Genomic DNA, 17,844 nt, shown 5'->3' on the forward strand with positions numbered 1-17,844 from the left:
CCCCTTCACTCCACTCAGACAACTTTCACAATGATAGCTGGATCTACATACAGCTCTGAAAGTCTGCCCTTCCCTGGTTCCTTCTTTCCCACCAAGCATCTTTGTGTGTGTGTGTGTGTGTGTGCGCACGCGCAGTTTTTTGTGCAATAAAAGCAAAGTTTTTGAATGGTAACTCATCTTTATTTGTTTTGTACAAATTGAGATAGCAGGCACTATCAATATATACTCAGGCAGTTTATTCATGTGCTTGCTGGAATGTAAGGCCCAAATGTCACCATTACTTCCTAGGAAAACTACATGTAATGTAACATTGCAGCACCAATCAGAGAGGTATATATTACTGCTTCTCATTTTCAAAGTGTTGCCTCAAAGCCTCCCTGATTTGAATTGTCCCCCTCTGGGCTCCTCTAGCTATCTAGTATCTGGCTGTTCAAAATCAGCAGCCAAGCAGTCTGCCTCAACACTCCACCCCTGAGCAAACCTTTCACCCTTAGCTTCACAGAGATTATACAACATACCACAGGTGGCTATGACACTGGGAATATTATCCTCATTAAAGTCTAACCTGCCATAAAGGCATCGCCAGCGCGGCTTTAATCTGCCAAAGGAACATTCAGCTGTCATCAGGCACCTACTCAGTCTGTTGCTGAACCACTCCTTACTGCTGTCCAGATTTCCCGTGTAAGGTTTCATAAACCACGAATGTAAAGGGTATACCAGGTCTCCCAGGATTACTAGGTGCATTTCAACATCCCCCACTAATCTTATGGTTTGGAGAAAAAGTCCCCGCTTATAGCTTTCTATACAGGCCAGTGTTCCCAAAGATGCATGCATCATGCATCTTCCCGGACCACCCCATGCTGATGTCAGTGAAACACGCATAGTGATCCACAAGTGCCTGCAACTCCATGGAGATGTACCCCTTCCTATAGATGTATTCCAACGCAAGGTGATCTGGTGCCAAAATTGGAATGTGTTTGCCATCTATCACCCCTCCACAGTTAGGAAAATCCATTTCTGCAAACTCGTTCACTATTTCATGCACATTTCCCAGAGTCAAAGTCCTTCGTAGCAGGATGTAATTTATTGCCCTGCACACTTGCATTAACACAGCCTCAACGGTCAACTTCCCGACTCCAGATTGATTCTCCACTGATCAGTAGCCATCTGGAGTTGCCAGCTTCCACACAGCGATTGCCACACACTTCTCTACTGATAGGATGGAGCTCTCATTATAACTTCCTTGCGCCACAGTGCTGGGGCGAGCTCTGCACACTGATCCAGGAAGGTGGCTTTCTGCATCTGAAAGTTCTGTAGCCATTGCTCATCATCCCACACCTGCATGACAATACGATCCCATCATTCAGTGCTCGTTTCCTGAGCCCAAAAGCAAAGGTCTACCCTATCCAGCTGTTCTCTGAATACCAAAAGCAATCTAAAGTTCTTCCTATCCATATCACGCAGCATGTCAGGCGACTGGGAGTCTTTTTAAAGTTAGGAACTTTATGATTAACCATCCACAATGTCTTCATGACAGTTAACGGAGCACAGGAGAGCAGTGTGGGATCCATCCTCTCTCACAAAGATGCCGGGGTGCACAGCAAAGAAGGGCAGTTGAAAAATGCCACAAAATGCTGGAAGCCCATGGAGTGCTGGGACAGAAAGCAGTGCATCATGGAACATTGAGTCCTGTCCCAAGATGTGCTGTAGGAAGGCGGAGCGGATCGCAACACCTAGCGACAGAAGGTGTCAAGCTGGACTGTGGGATAGGTACCCACAGTGAATTGCACACACTGTCAATGATAGTGCTCCAACTGTGGATGCCCTCTGCCAACAGAAGGAGTGTGAACATGACATTTCGATTTTTGAGTGTCGACATAATCTTTGTTGACAAAACTTGGTAGTGTAGACAAGGTCTAACACACAACTATTGAATTCATTTTTGCTCTTTCTAAAATTTTGAAAAGTAGAACATAATGAGGGGAGGAGGAGGGGGAACACTTAGCACCAACTGAAACAATGGCAAGAACTCCAACAAGGGTGGACTGGGATTCAGGAGACCTTGGCTCCATTCCCAGCTCTGCCACAGACTTTCTGTGAGATCATGGGCAAGTCACTTAGGTGCCTAAATACTTTTGTAAATCTGGTCCTAATGAAACAGATATGCACCTAGTGGAATTTAAAAAAAGGGTATCTGAGCAGGTTAGGTCCTTCATCCTATGTCTTTCAATGGGAGTTAGGCCCTACCCTGCTTAGGTGCTTCTGTAAATCCCACTAGGCATCTATATGGATCTTTATGTGCCTAAATACCATTGTAAATCTGTCCCTTCATCTCTTGTTTCAGTTCCCTATGCGTAAAATAGGGAAAACAGTACTTCCTTGGTCTTATCTATTTAGACTGCAAACTCTTTTAAGGCAGGGGCGGTTTCTGACTATTTGTCTGTACAGCACTTAGCACAACAGAGCCCAAATGTTAGTTGGGGTCTGTAGGCGCTACTGTAATCAAACTACAGAATCAAATTCTGCCCACTGTCACACATCCAACACTTTCATACAAGTAAATGGGAGTTGTGAGAGCACATCTAAGTGCAGGATTAAGCCCCCAGAACAGTAATAGGAAAGAATGTGCTGCATGACCAAAATAGGCAGAGTGCCCTGTCATGTCTGACAAATGCTTTGAATCTATTTTTTGGTAACTCTGTTAACACAGAAAAGTTTTTAATATGTATACTGCCTAAGCTGATGTCCAGCCATGGATGACTGTTTTCACAGTGGCAAAAAGGGGTCTTTACCTCAGTGGGATCCATACAGCTAATCTGTCCTATACTTCTTGGAGAATTAACCCCCCTGTGTTTTCCTCTACAGAAGTCACTGCTTAAAATAAACTTGCCAATAAACATTTACAGGCTAGATTCTGCAAACCTTATTCACGTTGGCCAGCACTTACTCATAAGACTACTACCATTGAAGTGAGCAAGAAATTCCTACCCAATGAGAGTAGGGGTTGCAAAATCAGGCACTTTGTTGGTAAAAACAGAGCATGATTATCTCAGTGTATTCCTTGGTTTGGTTGTAGAGGGCCAGCTCCAGAGACGATGTAAATTACTGCAGATCAATTAAAACCAACGGAGCCAGGCCCATTTATACCACATGAGATGTGGTTTGCAGATTTGACTCATCACTACCTCCAACTTACTGTACTATTTCATTTATGCTATTAAAATACATCATTTTCAATCTTACAAATCTACCTCTTTTAATAGAGAGATTATATTACCAAACAATGAGGAGTCTGGTGGCACTGTAAAGACTAACAGATTTATTTGGGCATAAGCTTTAGTGGGTAAAAAACCGCACTTCTTCAGATGCATGGAAGAAGCTTATGCCCAAATAAATCTGTTAGTCTTTACGGTGCCACCAGACTCCTCGTTGTTGTTGTTTTTGTGGATATAGACTAACCCGGCTACCTCTCTGATGTATTACCAAACCACATTCTAGCAAATGTGATTTCTCTGTGTATATGACGTGTGTGTCATGAGTCAAATGAAACCTGAAAGAGAGCTGAGAAGCCAACTTGCATTTGATATATCAAATGCTGACTGCACAGGATGAAAAGAATATGGCCTTTAACTCATCTTGGTTTAAAAAAAACAGAAGTGAATAATTGTTTTCCAGTAGACACAGCTCTGTTTCATGAGAAATATTTGTTGATTTTACGGGGATAGCAGCCAGACAGTTGTTGGGTGGCGTACTACACAAAGAACACTTTCATTTTTGGCAAGGCATAGCATAGCTGAAATACCAGAGTCCATGGCTAATTAAGTGGGTTGATGAACGAATGATTAGATGAAAAGATTTAATTGGAATGAACATTCTTATAGACTAGTTATTGTATCAGTCTTTCAGGGCCAGACCTTCAGTTGCAGATGAGCAATACTCAGTGCAACTGAAGGGACAGAGGGGGCACAATGGTGCCCTTTACACTCCTTTGATCCTGGGACTGTTATGCACCAAACTGGGCCCTTGGCAAAGCTTATTGTAGACTGAGGCTACTCTAACTTGTGCCAGCTACCAATAGCCCCAAGGAGCTGTTACAGCATCTGGGGATCACCAGCACACAGGGGAACCGCAATCACATTCCTGGGCTCCAATTATGCCCCCTCCCCACACTGGCAGCTGGGGATGAGAGAGTTACACAGGAGCTGCTGTAGCAGCTCTGCCCCACCCAATGACCTCAGAGGGGAGATTTTCCAAGGACCAGACCCACCAAGCTTAGGGCCACTTTGGAGAGACAAAAAGCAGATGAAGCAGGACCCACAATCAAACATTTAATCTAAGCTCTGTTGCCTTTAGTTGTTTTTCTTACACTTAAGAGTTGAGTATCTTAATAATAAAAAAACCCTTCATTTTTCATTTAATATTTGCATTTGGACAATACCACTTGGAACTGAACAAAGTATAAGTTGTTTTAGTGTTTTGCTAATGCAATGGGGCAGATTCTCTGTCCTGATCCGGTGCCTTTGCCCCACCTGGGAGCGGAAAATTCCCACAAGTTCCTGGCCTTGGGCTGGGAAGCTCAAGCAGTCTCCAGCTAGTCATGGGGAATCATAGTTGGGTGGTGCAAATCTGAGCAGCTCCCCTGGCTGCTTCTAACTTGTGCTGGGGAGAGCTCTAAATGGCTCCCCGACAGTCCTCAGCTCTCAGAAGAAGCTGTATGCAGCAGAGACTCTGTTCTCAGATATTCCATCACACAAGCTAAACTATACACTGTAACCTTTATGTTCTAATAAATTTGTTAGTCTCTAAGGTGCCACAAGTCCTCCGTTCTTTTTATAGGGAACTGGGACACCTTCTTCCCTCAGGTGCTGTTGCTACTACATGGGCTGCCAAAAAGATTGGGAGCACCAGATTCTGCCCAGCCAACTACCAGCTTCTACTGCTCTGACTTCAGATTCTCCTGCTGACTGAGTCCCCCTCACCAACCAAAGAGGAGAGCGAGCCCCAAGTGAGCAACACTGCCTCAAGCTAAACCAAAGAGAGGGAATTTTTCCTCTGCTTTTGAGAGAGAAGGCAAGCTGTGCTTGCCCCTGTTCCCATTTTTAATCCCAGGTAGAGAAGTGATGCCTATGCATATAATATCTACAATGCTTTGGAGTTTTTCAGCACTACATAAACCTAAGATTCTCCGGCCTGTTCTACTCCCTTTGTGCTGCTCAGGCTGCATAGAGAACAGGAACCAGTTAAACTCTCCAACTGGGTAGTCCCCTTGCCACATGTTAAAAATTGTCCATGTCCAGGCTCGCTGTTGGCGTGTGGGAACTCAGTACAGCAGAGCATCTGGGCCATATATTTTTATTTCAGTGATATCATTTCACTAACTGTACCAATGTTGGTAGAAGAAAAATGCTGGGTTGTTAAACAGAAAATGCTTTGTTTCATTCTGTCAGGTTTTCTGACATTTAAATAGTCACTAAAGTGATCAATCATTTTTTGGTGGAGAACCATGCAACTCATCAGTAGTACACGGACACTACTATTCTTCATGACTGCTGCTAAGTTCTTCTCATTGCAGTATTCTTGGATACCATAAAGTGGTAAGCAGCAATCCCTTCGATCCTGGCATATCCAACAAGGGTGTTGGTCTGAGGACCAGTTGCCCCCTTAGAAGAAATTTGTATGGAATCAGAAAATGCAGCTGCTATTGCATGAATTATCACAGTAAAAATAAGTGACTTTAATCACAGTAGCATGAAGGCATCTCTGCTTGCTGGTACCCAGTTCTACAGAGCATGCAGAGAGATCCAGGCATGCGAGTATTACTAATGCAGATATCATGGCCAGTTAGCTCGCTCCAGGCCCCTACCACATATATGCGTACTGCTGGTTGCCTCATGCCTCTCTTTGATTTTATGGAGGGTAAGAATCCTGAAGTTCCAGTCACTATTATAACACTGCATGATGGAAGTTCAGCTCCCACTTGGGCCGTTTTAACAAATTTGGTGAAGGCTTCCTTTTATTACTTTGTTCTACAACACAGCTGGAGGAAAGGTAAGGGAGTTACTTTACACCTGTTTTGGGGCACAACTCAAACAATTTTCAATCTTATTCACTCTTGACTTGACTGAACCTTTTTAACAAAAGAATATTCAATGAGTAGAAAGACCACCACTTAGGTGACCAACCACAAAACAAAGGGAGAATAGTCAGAGCAAACAGCTTCTTTCTGATCAAAGTATTCATCCAAAATATCTGGAGAACAATTATGAATACCAAATACATTTGCAACTGATGGGAATAGTTCAAGGACTGTTTGCAATTCAGTTCCCAGCTATATTTAAAAATTAGACATTTCCATAATTTGTATAATCTGAAAGAATTTGTTTGCAAACTGAAGAAGAGGGGGAGCCAATAGCAAGTATTTGTATGCATTATATACAGTGGTTGTTATTAAATGGACATTTACCAAGTGTTCAGACATCATAATGATAAGTGCAAGAAATATGGATGGATAGTTAGATAGAGACTCAGCTCTTAGTTGCATCGCTGTAAATCCAGACTAACTCAACAGACTTTAATGGAGTTACTCCAAATATACACTGGTGCAACGGAGATCAAAACTTGATCCAAAGTCAGACAGCAAAAGATCCCATACAAAAATACCTGAACTACCTGTATTTGTTTATTCTGAATATAGAGAAAAACTACACCTGACTTGGCCCGGGGGGGGGGGGGGGAAGGGAGGGAGGGGGGAGCTTCCCTAGAGGTTCTTACCTATTCCACAGGAAGGCTGTAGTTTACTGCTGTATTTAGTTGGAGAAGACAATGTACAGGTTGGCTTCTGGAAATCATTTCTTTGAGTGCTTTGTCTGTCGTAAGGTGGACTATAATGATATACACATGGTTCCCCACTTGGCCACCAATGATGCTTTAAAGTCAAAGGGAAGAAAAATGTATGTCTATCCAAACACTTAGGTAATAAAGCAAGTACCGATAGAATGCTTCTCTAAACTTCTTTCAGTCCTCCACAAGTTTTCAACTCCCCCACCTACTTCCACTATTGCTTAGCACATTCTGACTCTTAAATAGGAGAAAATCAGCCGAGTCTGAAGTTTGATTGATATGACCCCATTGACATCCAGCATCTTTCTCCCCCTTCTTCTTCTGTCCTGCACTGAAATTCTTCTCTTTCACCCCCCACTGTGTCAAGGAAAGGCTCCTGCAAGTGGGAAGCAACAGAGAAAGGCTCCGAGCATGGAGTCTCCCCCCGCCCCTGCCCCACCTCCTCCCCTGAGCATACAGCTCCCCACTCCTCCCCCCTCCCTCCTGGAAAGCGCTAAGCACCACCAAACAGCTGTTTGGTGGCGGGAAGCTCCTGGAGGTAGGCAGAGGAGCTGGGATGCGGCACGCTGTGGGCGGGGGTGAGGGGATCTTGGCGGCCACAGGAAATAACTCCAGGGGGGTGGGGATGGGGAGCTTGGCGGGCTGCAGCAAATAACTCTGCAGGCCACATGTGGCCCATGGGCCGCGTGTTTGAGACCCCTGCTCTAAGCCATGTCTCACTGTCTATACTGCTATTTATACCTGCGCTAGCTGGGCATGCAGTGTCTGCACTCTGCATGCCGCCACAAGTGTAGATGTAGCCACAGAAATGTGATATACAAACACCCTTTCTAAGAATCACTGTTCTCTTTTCATACTAGTACACAAAAAGAATCAAATTATATTACAAACTACAGTGTGCTAAAGTAAATCCAAGAATATGACTTAAACTTACAAAGCAAGTACAATCAGAGTTTAGCTAACTTGCCTCTTTGGGCCTGGCTAATACAAATATCCTCACACAGTGGATGATTTTACATGGCATATATGCTGCAAAACCTAGGCACAAAAGAGTAAGTTAAGCAGAGATTTTAAGGCGTAATACTCTATTTCCTTACTAGTGAGGGGTTCATTCAGATCCTTAGCATTAGTTAATGGAGTTCTTTTATACAACATACATGTACATATTATTTAGAATATGACCTTAATTTGAAAGATAATGCAAAATGGTCCTACCTTTTTAGCCATTGTGCCTTCTGTTTCCATATAGTATATTGGTTCATTTAAGAACCTTACGTTGGTGTTAATTAATTTTGCATAACGTGGTTGGGGATTATTGCGCCACTCTGGTAAATATGAGTGCTGGAAAGACTGTTTATTCTTTTTAGGTAGATATTCACCATTGACCTTTTCTATTTTCATGTTTACTTCTGGTATATCAATATTAAATATTCTATAAGTATTTGGGCTGAAAGACATAACATGACAAAGAGATGATTATTTCCATACACATATACCAATATTTTTTGATAGTATAATAGTTATATCACATAGAAGAGGATAATAAAATACCTGCTAAGAACTTAGTTGGCCTGATTCTGATTTCACTCACTACTTTCCAAATCCAGAATAAAACTGATTTCAGTGGAGTTACTCTTCATTCACATGGTCATAAAGGACAGCAGAGTTTAACCCTACATCCTGATTAGAATCTCTCTCGCTACTTTTGCACTAACATATCTACTCTCTTCACTGGTGTTACTCATGATAAATACCTGTGTAGGTGAAATCAGGATGAGGCTGTACAAATAGCTTCTGCTGACTGGGCTGTTACAATCTGAGTTGGCATCCCAGGACTCTGATCCCCTTTAAATAAACTTATATCAGACTTATGGATGTATCTTCCTTGACAATGAGAGCTCAAGACCATTTCACAATTTAAATTCTTGGGCTGGGCTGCAGTGTCTCAAATTCTTCCTCACAATGCCCAGCATTCTATTCCTGATCCTTCAAAATCCAGTTTTTGCCCTGGACATTCTACCAACACAATCCTCCCTAGAATTATTAATGACTTACTTGTAGCTAATTCCCAATATCTCACTTTTCTTCTTATCTTCTTTGACTTATTAGCTCCTTTTGACACTGTGGATCCCTCACATCTCCATCACCTTGGCACATATGTTTTTTCTGACTGGATCTCCAATGCGTTTCTTCCAACTTATCTAATAAATCTTTCACATCATACTAGGATAATAACCTTTTTTTCCTACATCCTCTCTCAGCTGGTGTCCCCAAGGGATCTGTTCTTAGTCTCCTACTCCTGTCTTTATACTCTGCCTTCGGGGACGTTATCTCTGATCACAGCTGACAATATCATTTGCACATTAATGACACTCAATAAAATTTCTCCTGCAATCTCTCATTCAGGCTTGTCTCCATTTCATAAAATGGAATAAGTAGTTAAATATTCAAAATTACAAAGAAAACAGCACCCCAATTAAAAAAAAACAGACCATCTCAGAAGTATTTCTATGTGAATAATGAATAAAGTGAATAAATACTTTATTAGAAAAATAAATAAATAGAACTGATAATTAACATAAAAGGTATAGCTAGTGTTTCCACAAAAAGGGCCTTCCTCAGAACCAAACTTATCCATAGACCATAGGAAGAAATTTCTTATTTATGCAATAGCGTCAAGTCATTAACAGGAAATAATCCACCACATAATACTAACAATGGATATCAATCACTTATCTCATACTAATAATTGCTGGATTCAGAGCAATTAACAAGTAAGGAGTCATTGAGGAGCCTTGTCTCTGACAAGATAACTTTATTATTAATGTTTGAATACAAAAGTATTAGCATGATGGTAATGCCTAGAGGCCTGATCAGGATGAGGACCCTATTGTAGGGAAGCTGTACAAACACATAGTAGAAAGACACAAATGACAATTTTCCATTGACTTCAGCTCTCTGAAGAGTTTACAATCTCATTTTATGTTCAACGTCATTTCTGTTCACTAATACAATAGTCTTTATTTCAAGATATTTTGTTGGACTGGAAAAGTTACCAAAGAAAAAGTGACTTTTACCTGTAGCAGCACTTGGCAGGATATCCCAGGATATTAGAGAGACAAGGTAGGTGAGGTAATATCTTTTATTGGACCAACTTCTGTTGGTGAGAGAGAGAGAAGATTTTGAGCTATACAGAGCTCTTCTTCTGGTCTGGGAAAGGTGAGCATCATAGCTAATACAAGGTGAAACAGATTGTTTAGCATAGGTAGACAGCATGTATTCTAAGGGACCATTCAAAGTGGAGTGGCCGAATAACTTCATCTTGAATGGTCCCTTGGAATATGTACTAACTACCGATGCTAAACAATCTGTTCCACCTTGTATTTAGCTGTGATGCTCAGGGCAAGTCTACACTACAAAAATAAACCAACCTAATTTACGCCAGCATACAGTTATTGCAGTAATTACATTACTTGTGCATATCTACACTTTGCTTCTTGTGTTGGCAGTGCGCGTCCTCAGGCGGAGCACTTCCACCGACTGAACTGTCGGTGTAGGGCACTGTGGGACAGCTTCTGAAAGCCAGCAACAGTTGATGTCAGTCTAACTCAGGGGTGGGCAAACTTTTTGGCCTGAGGGCCACATCTGGGTATGGAAATTGTATGGCAGGGCATGAATGCTCACAAAATTAGGGGTTGCAGTGCGGGCTCTGAGGTGGGGCCAGAAATGAGGTGTTCAGGGGCTGGGGATTGGGGTGTGGGTGGGGGAGGAGTCCAGCTGGGAGTGCGGGCTCTGGGGTGGGGCTGGGGATAAGGCGTTGGGGGTGCAGGAGGTTGCTCCAGGCTGGGACACAGGGGTTCAGAGGGTGGGAGGGGGATCAGGGCTGGGGCAAGGGGTTGGGGTTTGGGAGAGCGTTTGGGGCACAGGCTCCAGGCAGCGCTTACCTCAAGCAGCAGCATGTCCCCCCTCAGGCTCCTAGGTGGAGGTGCAGCCAGGTGGCTCTGCACACTGCCCTGTCCGCAGGTGCCACCCCTGCAGCTCCCTGTGGTTCCTATGGCCAATAAGAGCTGTGGGGACAGCACTTGGGGCAGGGGCAGTGTGCAGAGCCCCCTGGGTGCCCCTATGTGTAGGAGCCGGAGCAGGATCATGCCGCTGTTTCCGGGAGCCACGCGGTGCAGGGCCAACCTCTGATCCCATTCCCCAGCTAGAACACTGGAGCAGGGCACGCCCTGGACCCCACTCCCCGACGGAAGCTTGAGGGCCAGATTAAAACGTCAGGGGGGCCGGATGCACCATAGTTTCCCACTCCTGGTCTAACTACTTCAAAATTGACTGTACACCTCTTGTGGCAGTGACGTTATTAAATCAGTGTAGTGGGCAAGTTACGTCGGTGGGAGTGAAATTTTAGTGAAGACACTACACAGCTAAGTCAATGCAAGGCAGTTTACGTCGACCTAAGGGCTTGTCTACACTGGCAATTTACAGCGCTGCAACTTTCTCGCTTAGGGGTGTGAAAAAACACTCCCCTGAACGCAGCAAGTTTCAGCGCTGTAAAGTGCCGGTGTAGACAGTGCACCAGCGCTGGGAGCTGTGCTCCCAGCGCTGGTAGCTAAGGCCCTCTTGGAGGTGGGTTTTGTAGAGCACTGGGAGAGAGCTGCACCACAACCACACAAGCCACGTTAAAGCGGTGCTGTGGCAGTGCTTTAGCATTGCCAGCGTACACTCGCCCTAATTCTGTAGTGTACACCAGGGCCCAGAATATCTTTTGCAGACCTGAAGAAGATCTCAGTGTAGCTTCAAAGCTTGTCTTGTTCACCAACAGAATTTGGTCCAATAAAAGACATTACCTCACTTACCTTGTCTCTCCAATATCCTGGAACCAACACAGATACAACACTGCATACAACAATGGAAATTAAAAGGAACAGTCAGAAGAGTGAAATGCCTGCAAGCTGCATGGAAACTATTTAAAAATACCATAATAGTGGCTCAAATGAAAGGTATACCCCCCCAAATTAAAAAAAAAAAAAAAACATAACACAAAAAAAAGCCACCATGGCTAAGCAGCAGAATAAAAGAGGCGTTTAGAGGCAAAAAGACATCCTTTTAAAATTGTAGTAAAATCCTACTGAGGAAAATAAAAAGAAACATAAACCTTCGGACCATAAGACCTAAGAAAGTGTAAAAGCATAATTAGGTAAGCCAAAAAAGGACGAAGAGCAACTAGCAAAAGATAAAAATGTTTTTGCTGTTAGTTTTTGTAAGGACATCAGAAACAGGCAGCCTGCCAACAATCAGTGGGGCTATGAGACAGTCAAAGAGATAAAGGAGCACTCAAGGAAGACAAGCTGTTGCAGAGAAGCTAAAGGAATTCTTTGCATTTGTCTTCACTGCAGAGGATGTGAAGGAGACTCCCACTCCTGAGCCATTGTTTTCAGGTGACAAATCTGAGGAACTGAACCAGACAGAGGCATCAGTAGAAGAGGTTTTGGATAAATTAAACAGCAATAAGTCACCAGTACTAGATAGCATCGACCCAAGAGTTCTGAAGAAATTGCAGAACTACTAACTGTGGTATGTAACCTACCGCTTAAATCAGTCTCTGTACCATATGACTAGAGGATAGCTAATGTAACACTGATTTTTAAATAAGGCTCCAGAGGCAATCTTGGCAATTACAGGCTGGTAAGCCTAACTTCAGTACCAGGCAAATTAGTTGAATCTATAGTAAAGAATAGAATTATCAGACATAGATAAACGCATTAAGTTTGGGAAGAGTCAACATGAATTTGGTAAAGAGACATCATGCCTCACCAATCTATTAGAATTCTCTGAGGGTTTCAACATAGTAGAAAGACACAAATGACAATTTGTTGACAAGGTGATCCAGTGGATAGAGTGTACTTGGACTTTCAGAAAGCCTTTGATAAGATCCCACACCAAAGGCTCTTAAGCAAAGTAAGCCGTCATGAGGTCAGAGGGAAGGTCCTTTCATGGATCAGTCATTGGTTAAAAGATAGGAAACGAAGGGCAAGAATAAATTATCAGTTTTCACAACGGAAAGAGGTAAATAGCAGGGACCTGGAAGGATCTGTAATGGGACCGGTCCTATTCAACACATTCATAAATGATCTGGAAAAGGGGATATAAACAATGAGGTGGTAATGTTTGCAGATGATACTAAAGTACTCAAAATTCTTACATCCTAAGCCAGAGGTGGGAAAACTACGGCCCGCGGGCCACATCCGGTCCGGCCCCTGAGCTCCTGCCTAGGAGACTAGCCCCCTGGCCCCTCCCCTGCTATTCCCCCTCCCCCGCAGCCTCAGCTCACTGCTCCGCCGGCACAATGCTCTGGGTGGCGGGGCTGCGAACTCCTGGGGCAGCGCAGCTGCAGAGCCTGGCCTGACCCGGTGCTCTGTGCTGCACGGAGCGGCTGCCTGTCCTGGTGCTGCCGTGCCATCAGCCACCTGTGCTCCAGGCAGCATGATAAGAGGGCAGGGAGGTTGGATAGAGGACAGGGGAGTTCGGTGGGTTGTCAGGGGCCGGGGGTGTGGATAGGGATCAGGTTGGTCAGAGGGCGGAGAACAGGGGGGTTGACTGGGGGCAGGGGTCCTGGGGGGGCAGTCAGGAAGGAGTGGGGGTTGGATAAGGCGGCAGGGGTCAATTAGGGGTGGGGGGGTCTGGGGGCGGTCAGGGGACAGAGAGCAGGGGGGTGGATGGGGCAGGGGTCCCCAGGGGGGCTGTCAGGGAACAGGGGGCATTGGATGGGGCAGGAGATCCGGGGGGACCGTCAGGGGGCAAGAAGCGGGGGGGTTGGATAGGGGGCAGGGGCTGGACCATGCCTGGCTGTTTGGGGAGGCATAGCCTCCCCTCACCGGCCCTCCATACAATTTCAGAAACCCGATGCAGCCCTCAGGCCAAAAAGTTTGCCCGCCCCTGTCCTAAGCTGACTGTGAAGAGTTCCAAACAGATTTCACAGAACTGGGAGACCTGGCAACAAAATGGCAGATGAAATTCAATGTTGATAAATGCAAAGTAATGCACACTAGAAAACATAATCCCAACTATGCATATAAAATAATGGGTCTAAATTAGTTGTTACTACTGAAGAAAGATCTTGGAGTATCGTGGATTGTTCTCTGAAAACATCCGCTCAATGTGCAGCAGCAGTCAAAAAAGTGAACAGAATGCTAGGGACCATTAGAAGGGGGATAGATAATAAGACAGAAAGTATTGTAATGCCACAATATAAAACTAAACACCTTGAAAACTGTGTGCAGTTCTGGTTGCACCATCTTAAAAAGGATGTATTAGAATTGGAAAAAGTATAGAGGGGGGCAACAACAATGATTAGAGTTATGCAACAGCTTCCACATAAGGAGAGATTAAAAAGCCTGGAAGTGTTTGCTTGGAAAATAAATGACTACGGAGAGATATGATAAACAGCTATAAAATCATGAAGGGTGTGGAGAAAGTGAATAGGGAAGTGTTGTTTACCCTTTCACATAACACAAGAACCAGAGGTCACCCAATGAAGTTTTAAAACAAACATAAGAAACTAGTTCTTCACACACAATTAACCAGTGAAATTCATCGCCAGGGATTGTTGTGAAGGCCAAAAGCATAACTAGGTTCAAAAAAGAACTGGGTAAGTTCCTGAAGGATAGATCTATCAATGGCTGTTAGCCAAGATGGTCAGGGACACAACCCCATGCTATGGGTGTCTCTAAACCTGACTGCCAGAAGCTGGGACTGGATGACACAGGATACATCATGATCTCTTCATTTCCCTAAAGGATCCCGGGCTAGATGGACCATTAATCTGATCCAGTGTGGCATTATGTGTCTACAGCCTCCCAAGGTGCACACAATTGTAGGTACATAGCATAGGGTGTAGTGAGATAGAAAGATCAAGCAGTTCAGCTGAAGACTTAGATCCCATTCCTGCAAGTATTTACTTATTTGAGGAATACTTGGCTCCCAATCAGAAGACTGCTGGAATGGTGGCTCCTCGGGTAAGCGAAGGCTGGCTGCCTCAGGCCCTGGGGACAGACGGTTGTTAAGGGCTCAGTCCCCAGGGCCCTGAGCAGAGGGTGCTGAGCCCATGGCAGAACAACACCCAATAGCACAGGACCAGGTGCTAACTCCTCCAGCACCCACTCAGGGCCAGGTTTCTGCAGGGACTGTCCCTCAGGGCTGGCCCCCTGAGGTTGCAAGGGTTAGAGCCTGGGCCTTGCACAGCCAGAGAGCCCGCAGCAAAGGCAGCACTTACAGCGGGTGCGGGGGCGCCTTCTTCCTGCAGTGCATGCTGTCCCCTGGCGTCCGGCGCTGGGTGCCGTGGGGAAGAGGGGGTGCGGATAGGGAGGGGGAGGGGGTGCGCATAGGGAGGGGGCGGGGGGGGGTAAAGGGGATGCACGTGGGGGCAGGAGCGCGGGGCAGAGAGCAGACAGAGGGGGGAGGGTGGACGCACTTGAGAGCGTGGGGCAGAGGGGAAGGGGCGGGAGCGGGCAGCGGGCAGCAAGAGGCGTTGGCGGGGCGCGGCGCAGCAGGCAGGCGCGGGGACTACGCGGGGGGGCGGAGGCGGCGCGCAGGGGCAGCGGGCGCGCGGGCGACACTCCGAAGGCGGCAGCGCCGCTGCCCCAGCCCGCCTGTTCTGTTGCCGCGTGGTTGCCAGGAGACGCGGGGGGAGGGCGGCTCTTGAGTCTCCCCCGGGGGAGCCCCCGCCCCGCTGGCTCCTCTGGCAGGGGCCGGCCGAGCCCGTCTCGCCCGGGGTTGCTGGCGGCGTTCGAATCGGGCCTGCCCGCCTCCCCCGCCGCCAGGTGCTGCAGCCGGGTTTGCGCGCGGAGTCCCCCCGGCTCCCCAGTGCGTCCGGGGGGGATTGTTTTGCAGATTTCTCCAGTGTAGGCAAAGCCCCGGTCAGATCAGACCTGCCAAAAACAGAAAGCGCTGGGCTGGCCAGAGCATAAGTCGGTCCAGAAACTGAGCAGGTTCCCTGAGCTGGTATTGAAAGCTGTTTAAAAAACAGTATAAACAAAACGTTTTCCCGTTCCATCCCCGATAATAATCCTCGGTCAGTTTTATAAAGCCCCGCAAGAGCTGCGGTTGAGAAGGGCTCTCTTATTTCAACAGCTGTTCAAGGGAGCCCAGAGCTGAAAAGCATTTTCCAAAGCCCTTCAATTGCCTGTTACTGGTGGGTGATAACAACACAACACCTACTTTTTGAATTATCTGCCTTTTTTTTAAAATGAGGACGTTCAAGTTTGTCTGCCTTCCTCTCCGAAAATTAAAAATGTCAATTCTGGAAATTGTAAATCTGCACATTGTATGAATTCAGGAACTTGACTAATGGAGAAGAGACATTTATTTCAATTGTGGTTTTTAACCAGGAGTTAAAATTAAATTAAGAACTTTTTATGGTTGTTTTATGAAAGGTTTTGGATATTCTGGTTAGGCTGATACAGAGATTACTTCCTAAGGAGAAAGGATGATAGTAATGAGGTGGGACACCTGGTTTTCCAATTGTTTCCTATAAATCCTTTCAAGAACAATTGGATTTTAGGAGTTATCTAGAGAAGGATTTTTCATTCTTTTAAATTGAGAGATCTCCCTGAAACTAAAATTAGGTAACAGGTAACACTGCATTTAGTTACCACAAAGTGGGTTAAGAAAGGGATAACATTGATTTAAATTTAATCCAAGAAAAGTAGACTACAGATCTCCTAAATCAACCTGCCTATGTCCTTAAACCAGTTTAAATTGATTGGTCAATTCAAAAGCTTCATTTTTCCTTTCCATGTGTGTATAGGATTTTTTAAAAAAATGTTTATGTTAAATGTTTGTTTGTAGTGAGAGGAACTATTTGATTGATTAAATCATTATCTTCCTCTAGAAAAAAATCAAACAAACTTTTACACAAAGACTTCCGTACAGAAGTGAACTAGCTCTAGTCAGTAAACATTAGCTTCACTAGTTTCGAATAGCTGGAAAGGTTGACTCTTCCTTGTGTGCCATTGCAAACGGTGCTCACTCAACTCATCACTTGCAGACTTATTACCCAAAACTACTCCTTATATTTACATAATTATAGTTGTGGCACATGTGCTGCTGTAGTGATGGCCATATCATCACTTTCCCTATAAACTTGGTGTTTACCGGATTTATAATTTGTCCCTTACAATTTTCCCCTGGATGAAACTTGCTCCACAAGGTCTCAGCCTGGGAGAAGGAGGATGTGCGCCGTGCCACTGAATGTGGGAAGGAGCAGCACTGGTACAACTAGGGCTGTTATATCCCAGCATTTTCCTGGAGCCACCAGCTAAAGCTACAAAGACCAGTGTGGAAATAAAGACTGTTTTAAATATTCCTATGCAGGAAAGGACTTTAAAGTGAAGGGAGAGCAACACTTTAAGATCAGTGAAGTTAACCCTATCTCCACCTCCAACTTGCATTTTACAACACTTTTCTGCATGCCTGGTTAAGAGAATCCCCTATGGCCTTACACTGTCAGAGAACATACTTCACCTCCACTCCGAATACCCTCTGGATCAGTGGCAGTGGCCCATTGGGGGGTCCTAAGCAAGAATATTTCTCCCCCCCCCAACACATAATAAGTGAATAGGGGCCCCCTTTGAGCTACTAGGGACCCTAAGCAATTGCTTAGTCTGCTTAAGCCCAGCACTGGCTTTGCACTAGATTGTAGCAATAAAAGCAGGAACTCCATAGAGAAGCCCTGACTACATTATAGTGAGATGCCAAAGCCACCTACTGTTGCTGCCAGCTACAGCTGAGCAGCTAGAAGAGAGGAAGGAAGGGAAAAAAGCCAAAACAAACAACCAAAAAATGCACACACACCCCTCCGAAGCTGTGCCTGGAGCAGCATTATAAAAGAAGCTGTATCCTGATCAGCTGTGATGCTTGAAATAAAATTCAGAGGCAAGTCCCAGAAGGAAAGGAGAGAGCTGCAAGGGCTTCTGGGAGTTTGCAGACTGTAACATTCTAGCTGAC

General features: G+C 45.1%; 1 protein-coding gene across 2 annotated transcripts in view; it reads right to left on the reverse strand.

Annotated features, from left to right (window-relative positions):
* Window positions 1-17,844, reverse strand: part of CIMIP6 (ciliary microtubule inner protein 6) — a 39,881-nt gene that overhangs the window by 11,832 nt on the left and 10,205 nt on the right. The window contains exons 1-3 of one of the 2 annotated variants that reach the window (XM_073339161.1): window positions 15,113-15,225; window positions 8,056-8,287; window positions 6,772-6,925 (exon numbers count right to left, since the gene is read on the reverse strand). In XM_073339161.1, coding sequence (XP_073195262.1) covers window positions 6,772-6,925; window positions 8,056-8,287; window positions 15,113-15,222 — 496 coding nt within the window. In that variant the 5' untranslated portion in view covers window positions 15,223-15,225. Of the gene's footprint in view, window positions 1-6,771; window positions 6,926-8,055; window positions 8,288-15,112; window positions 15,226-17,844 lie in introns of those variants that run through there. The other variant, XM_073339162.1, reaches the window with a different exon arrangement.

The sequence above is a fragment of the Lepidochelys kempii genome, chromosome 3 (genome assembly GCF_965140265.1).
Source record: "Lepidochelys kempii isolate rLepKem1 chromosome 3, rLepKem1.hap2, whole genome shotgun sequence".
In the NCBI taxonomy this organism is placed as follows: domain Eukaryota; kingdom Metazoa; phylum Chordata; order Testudines; family Cheloniidae; genus Lepidochelys; species Lepidochelys kempii.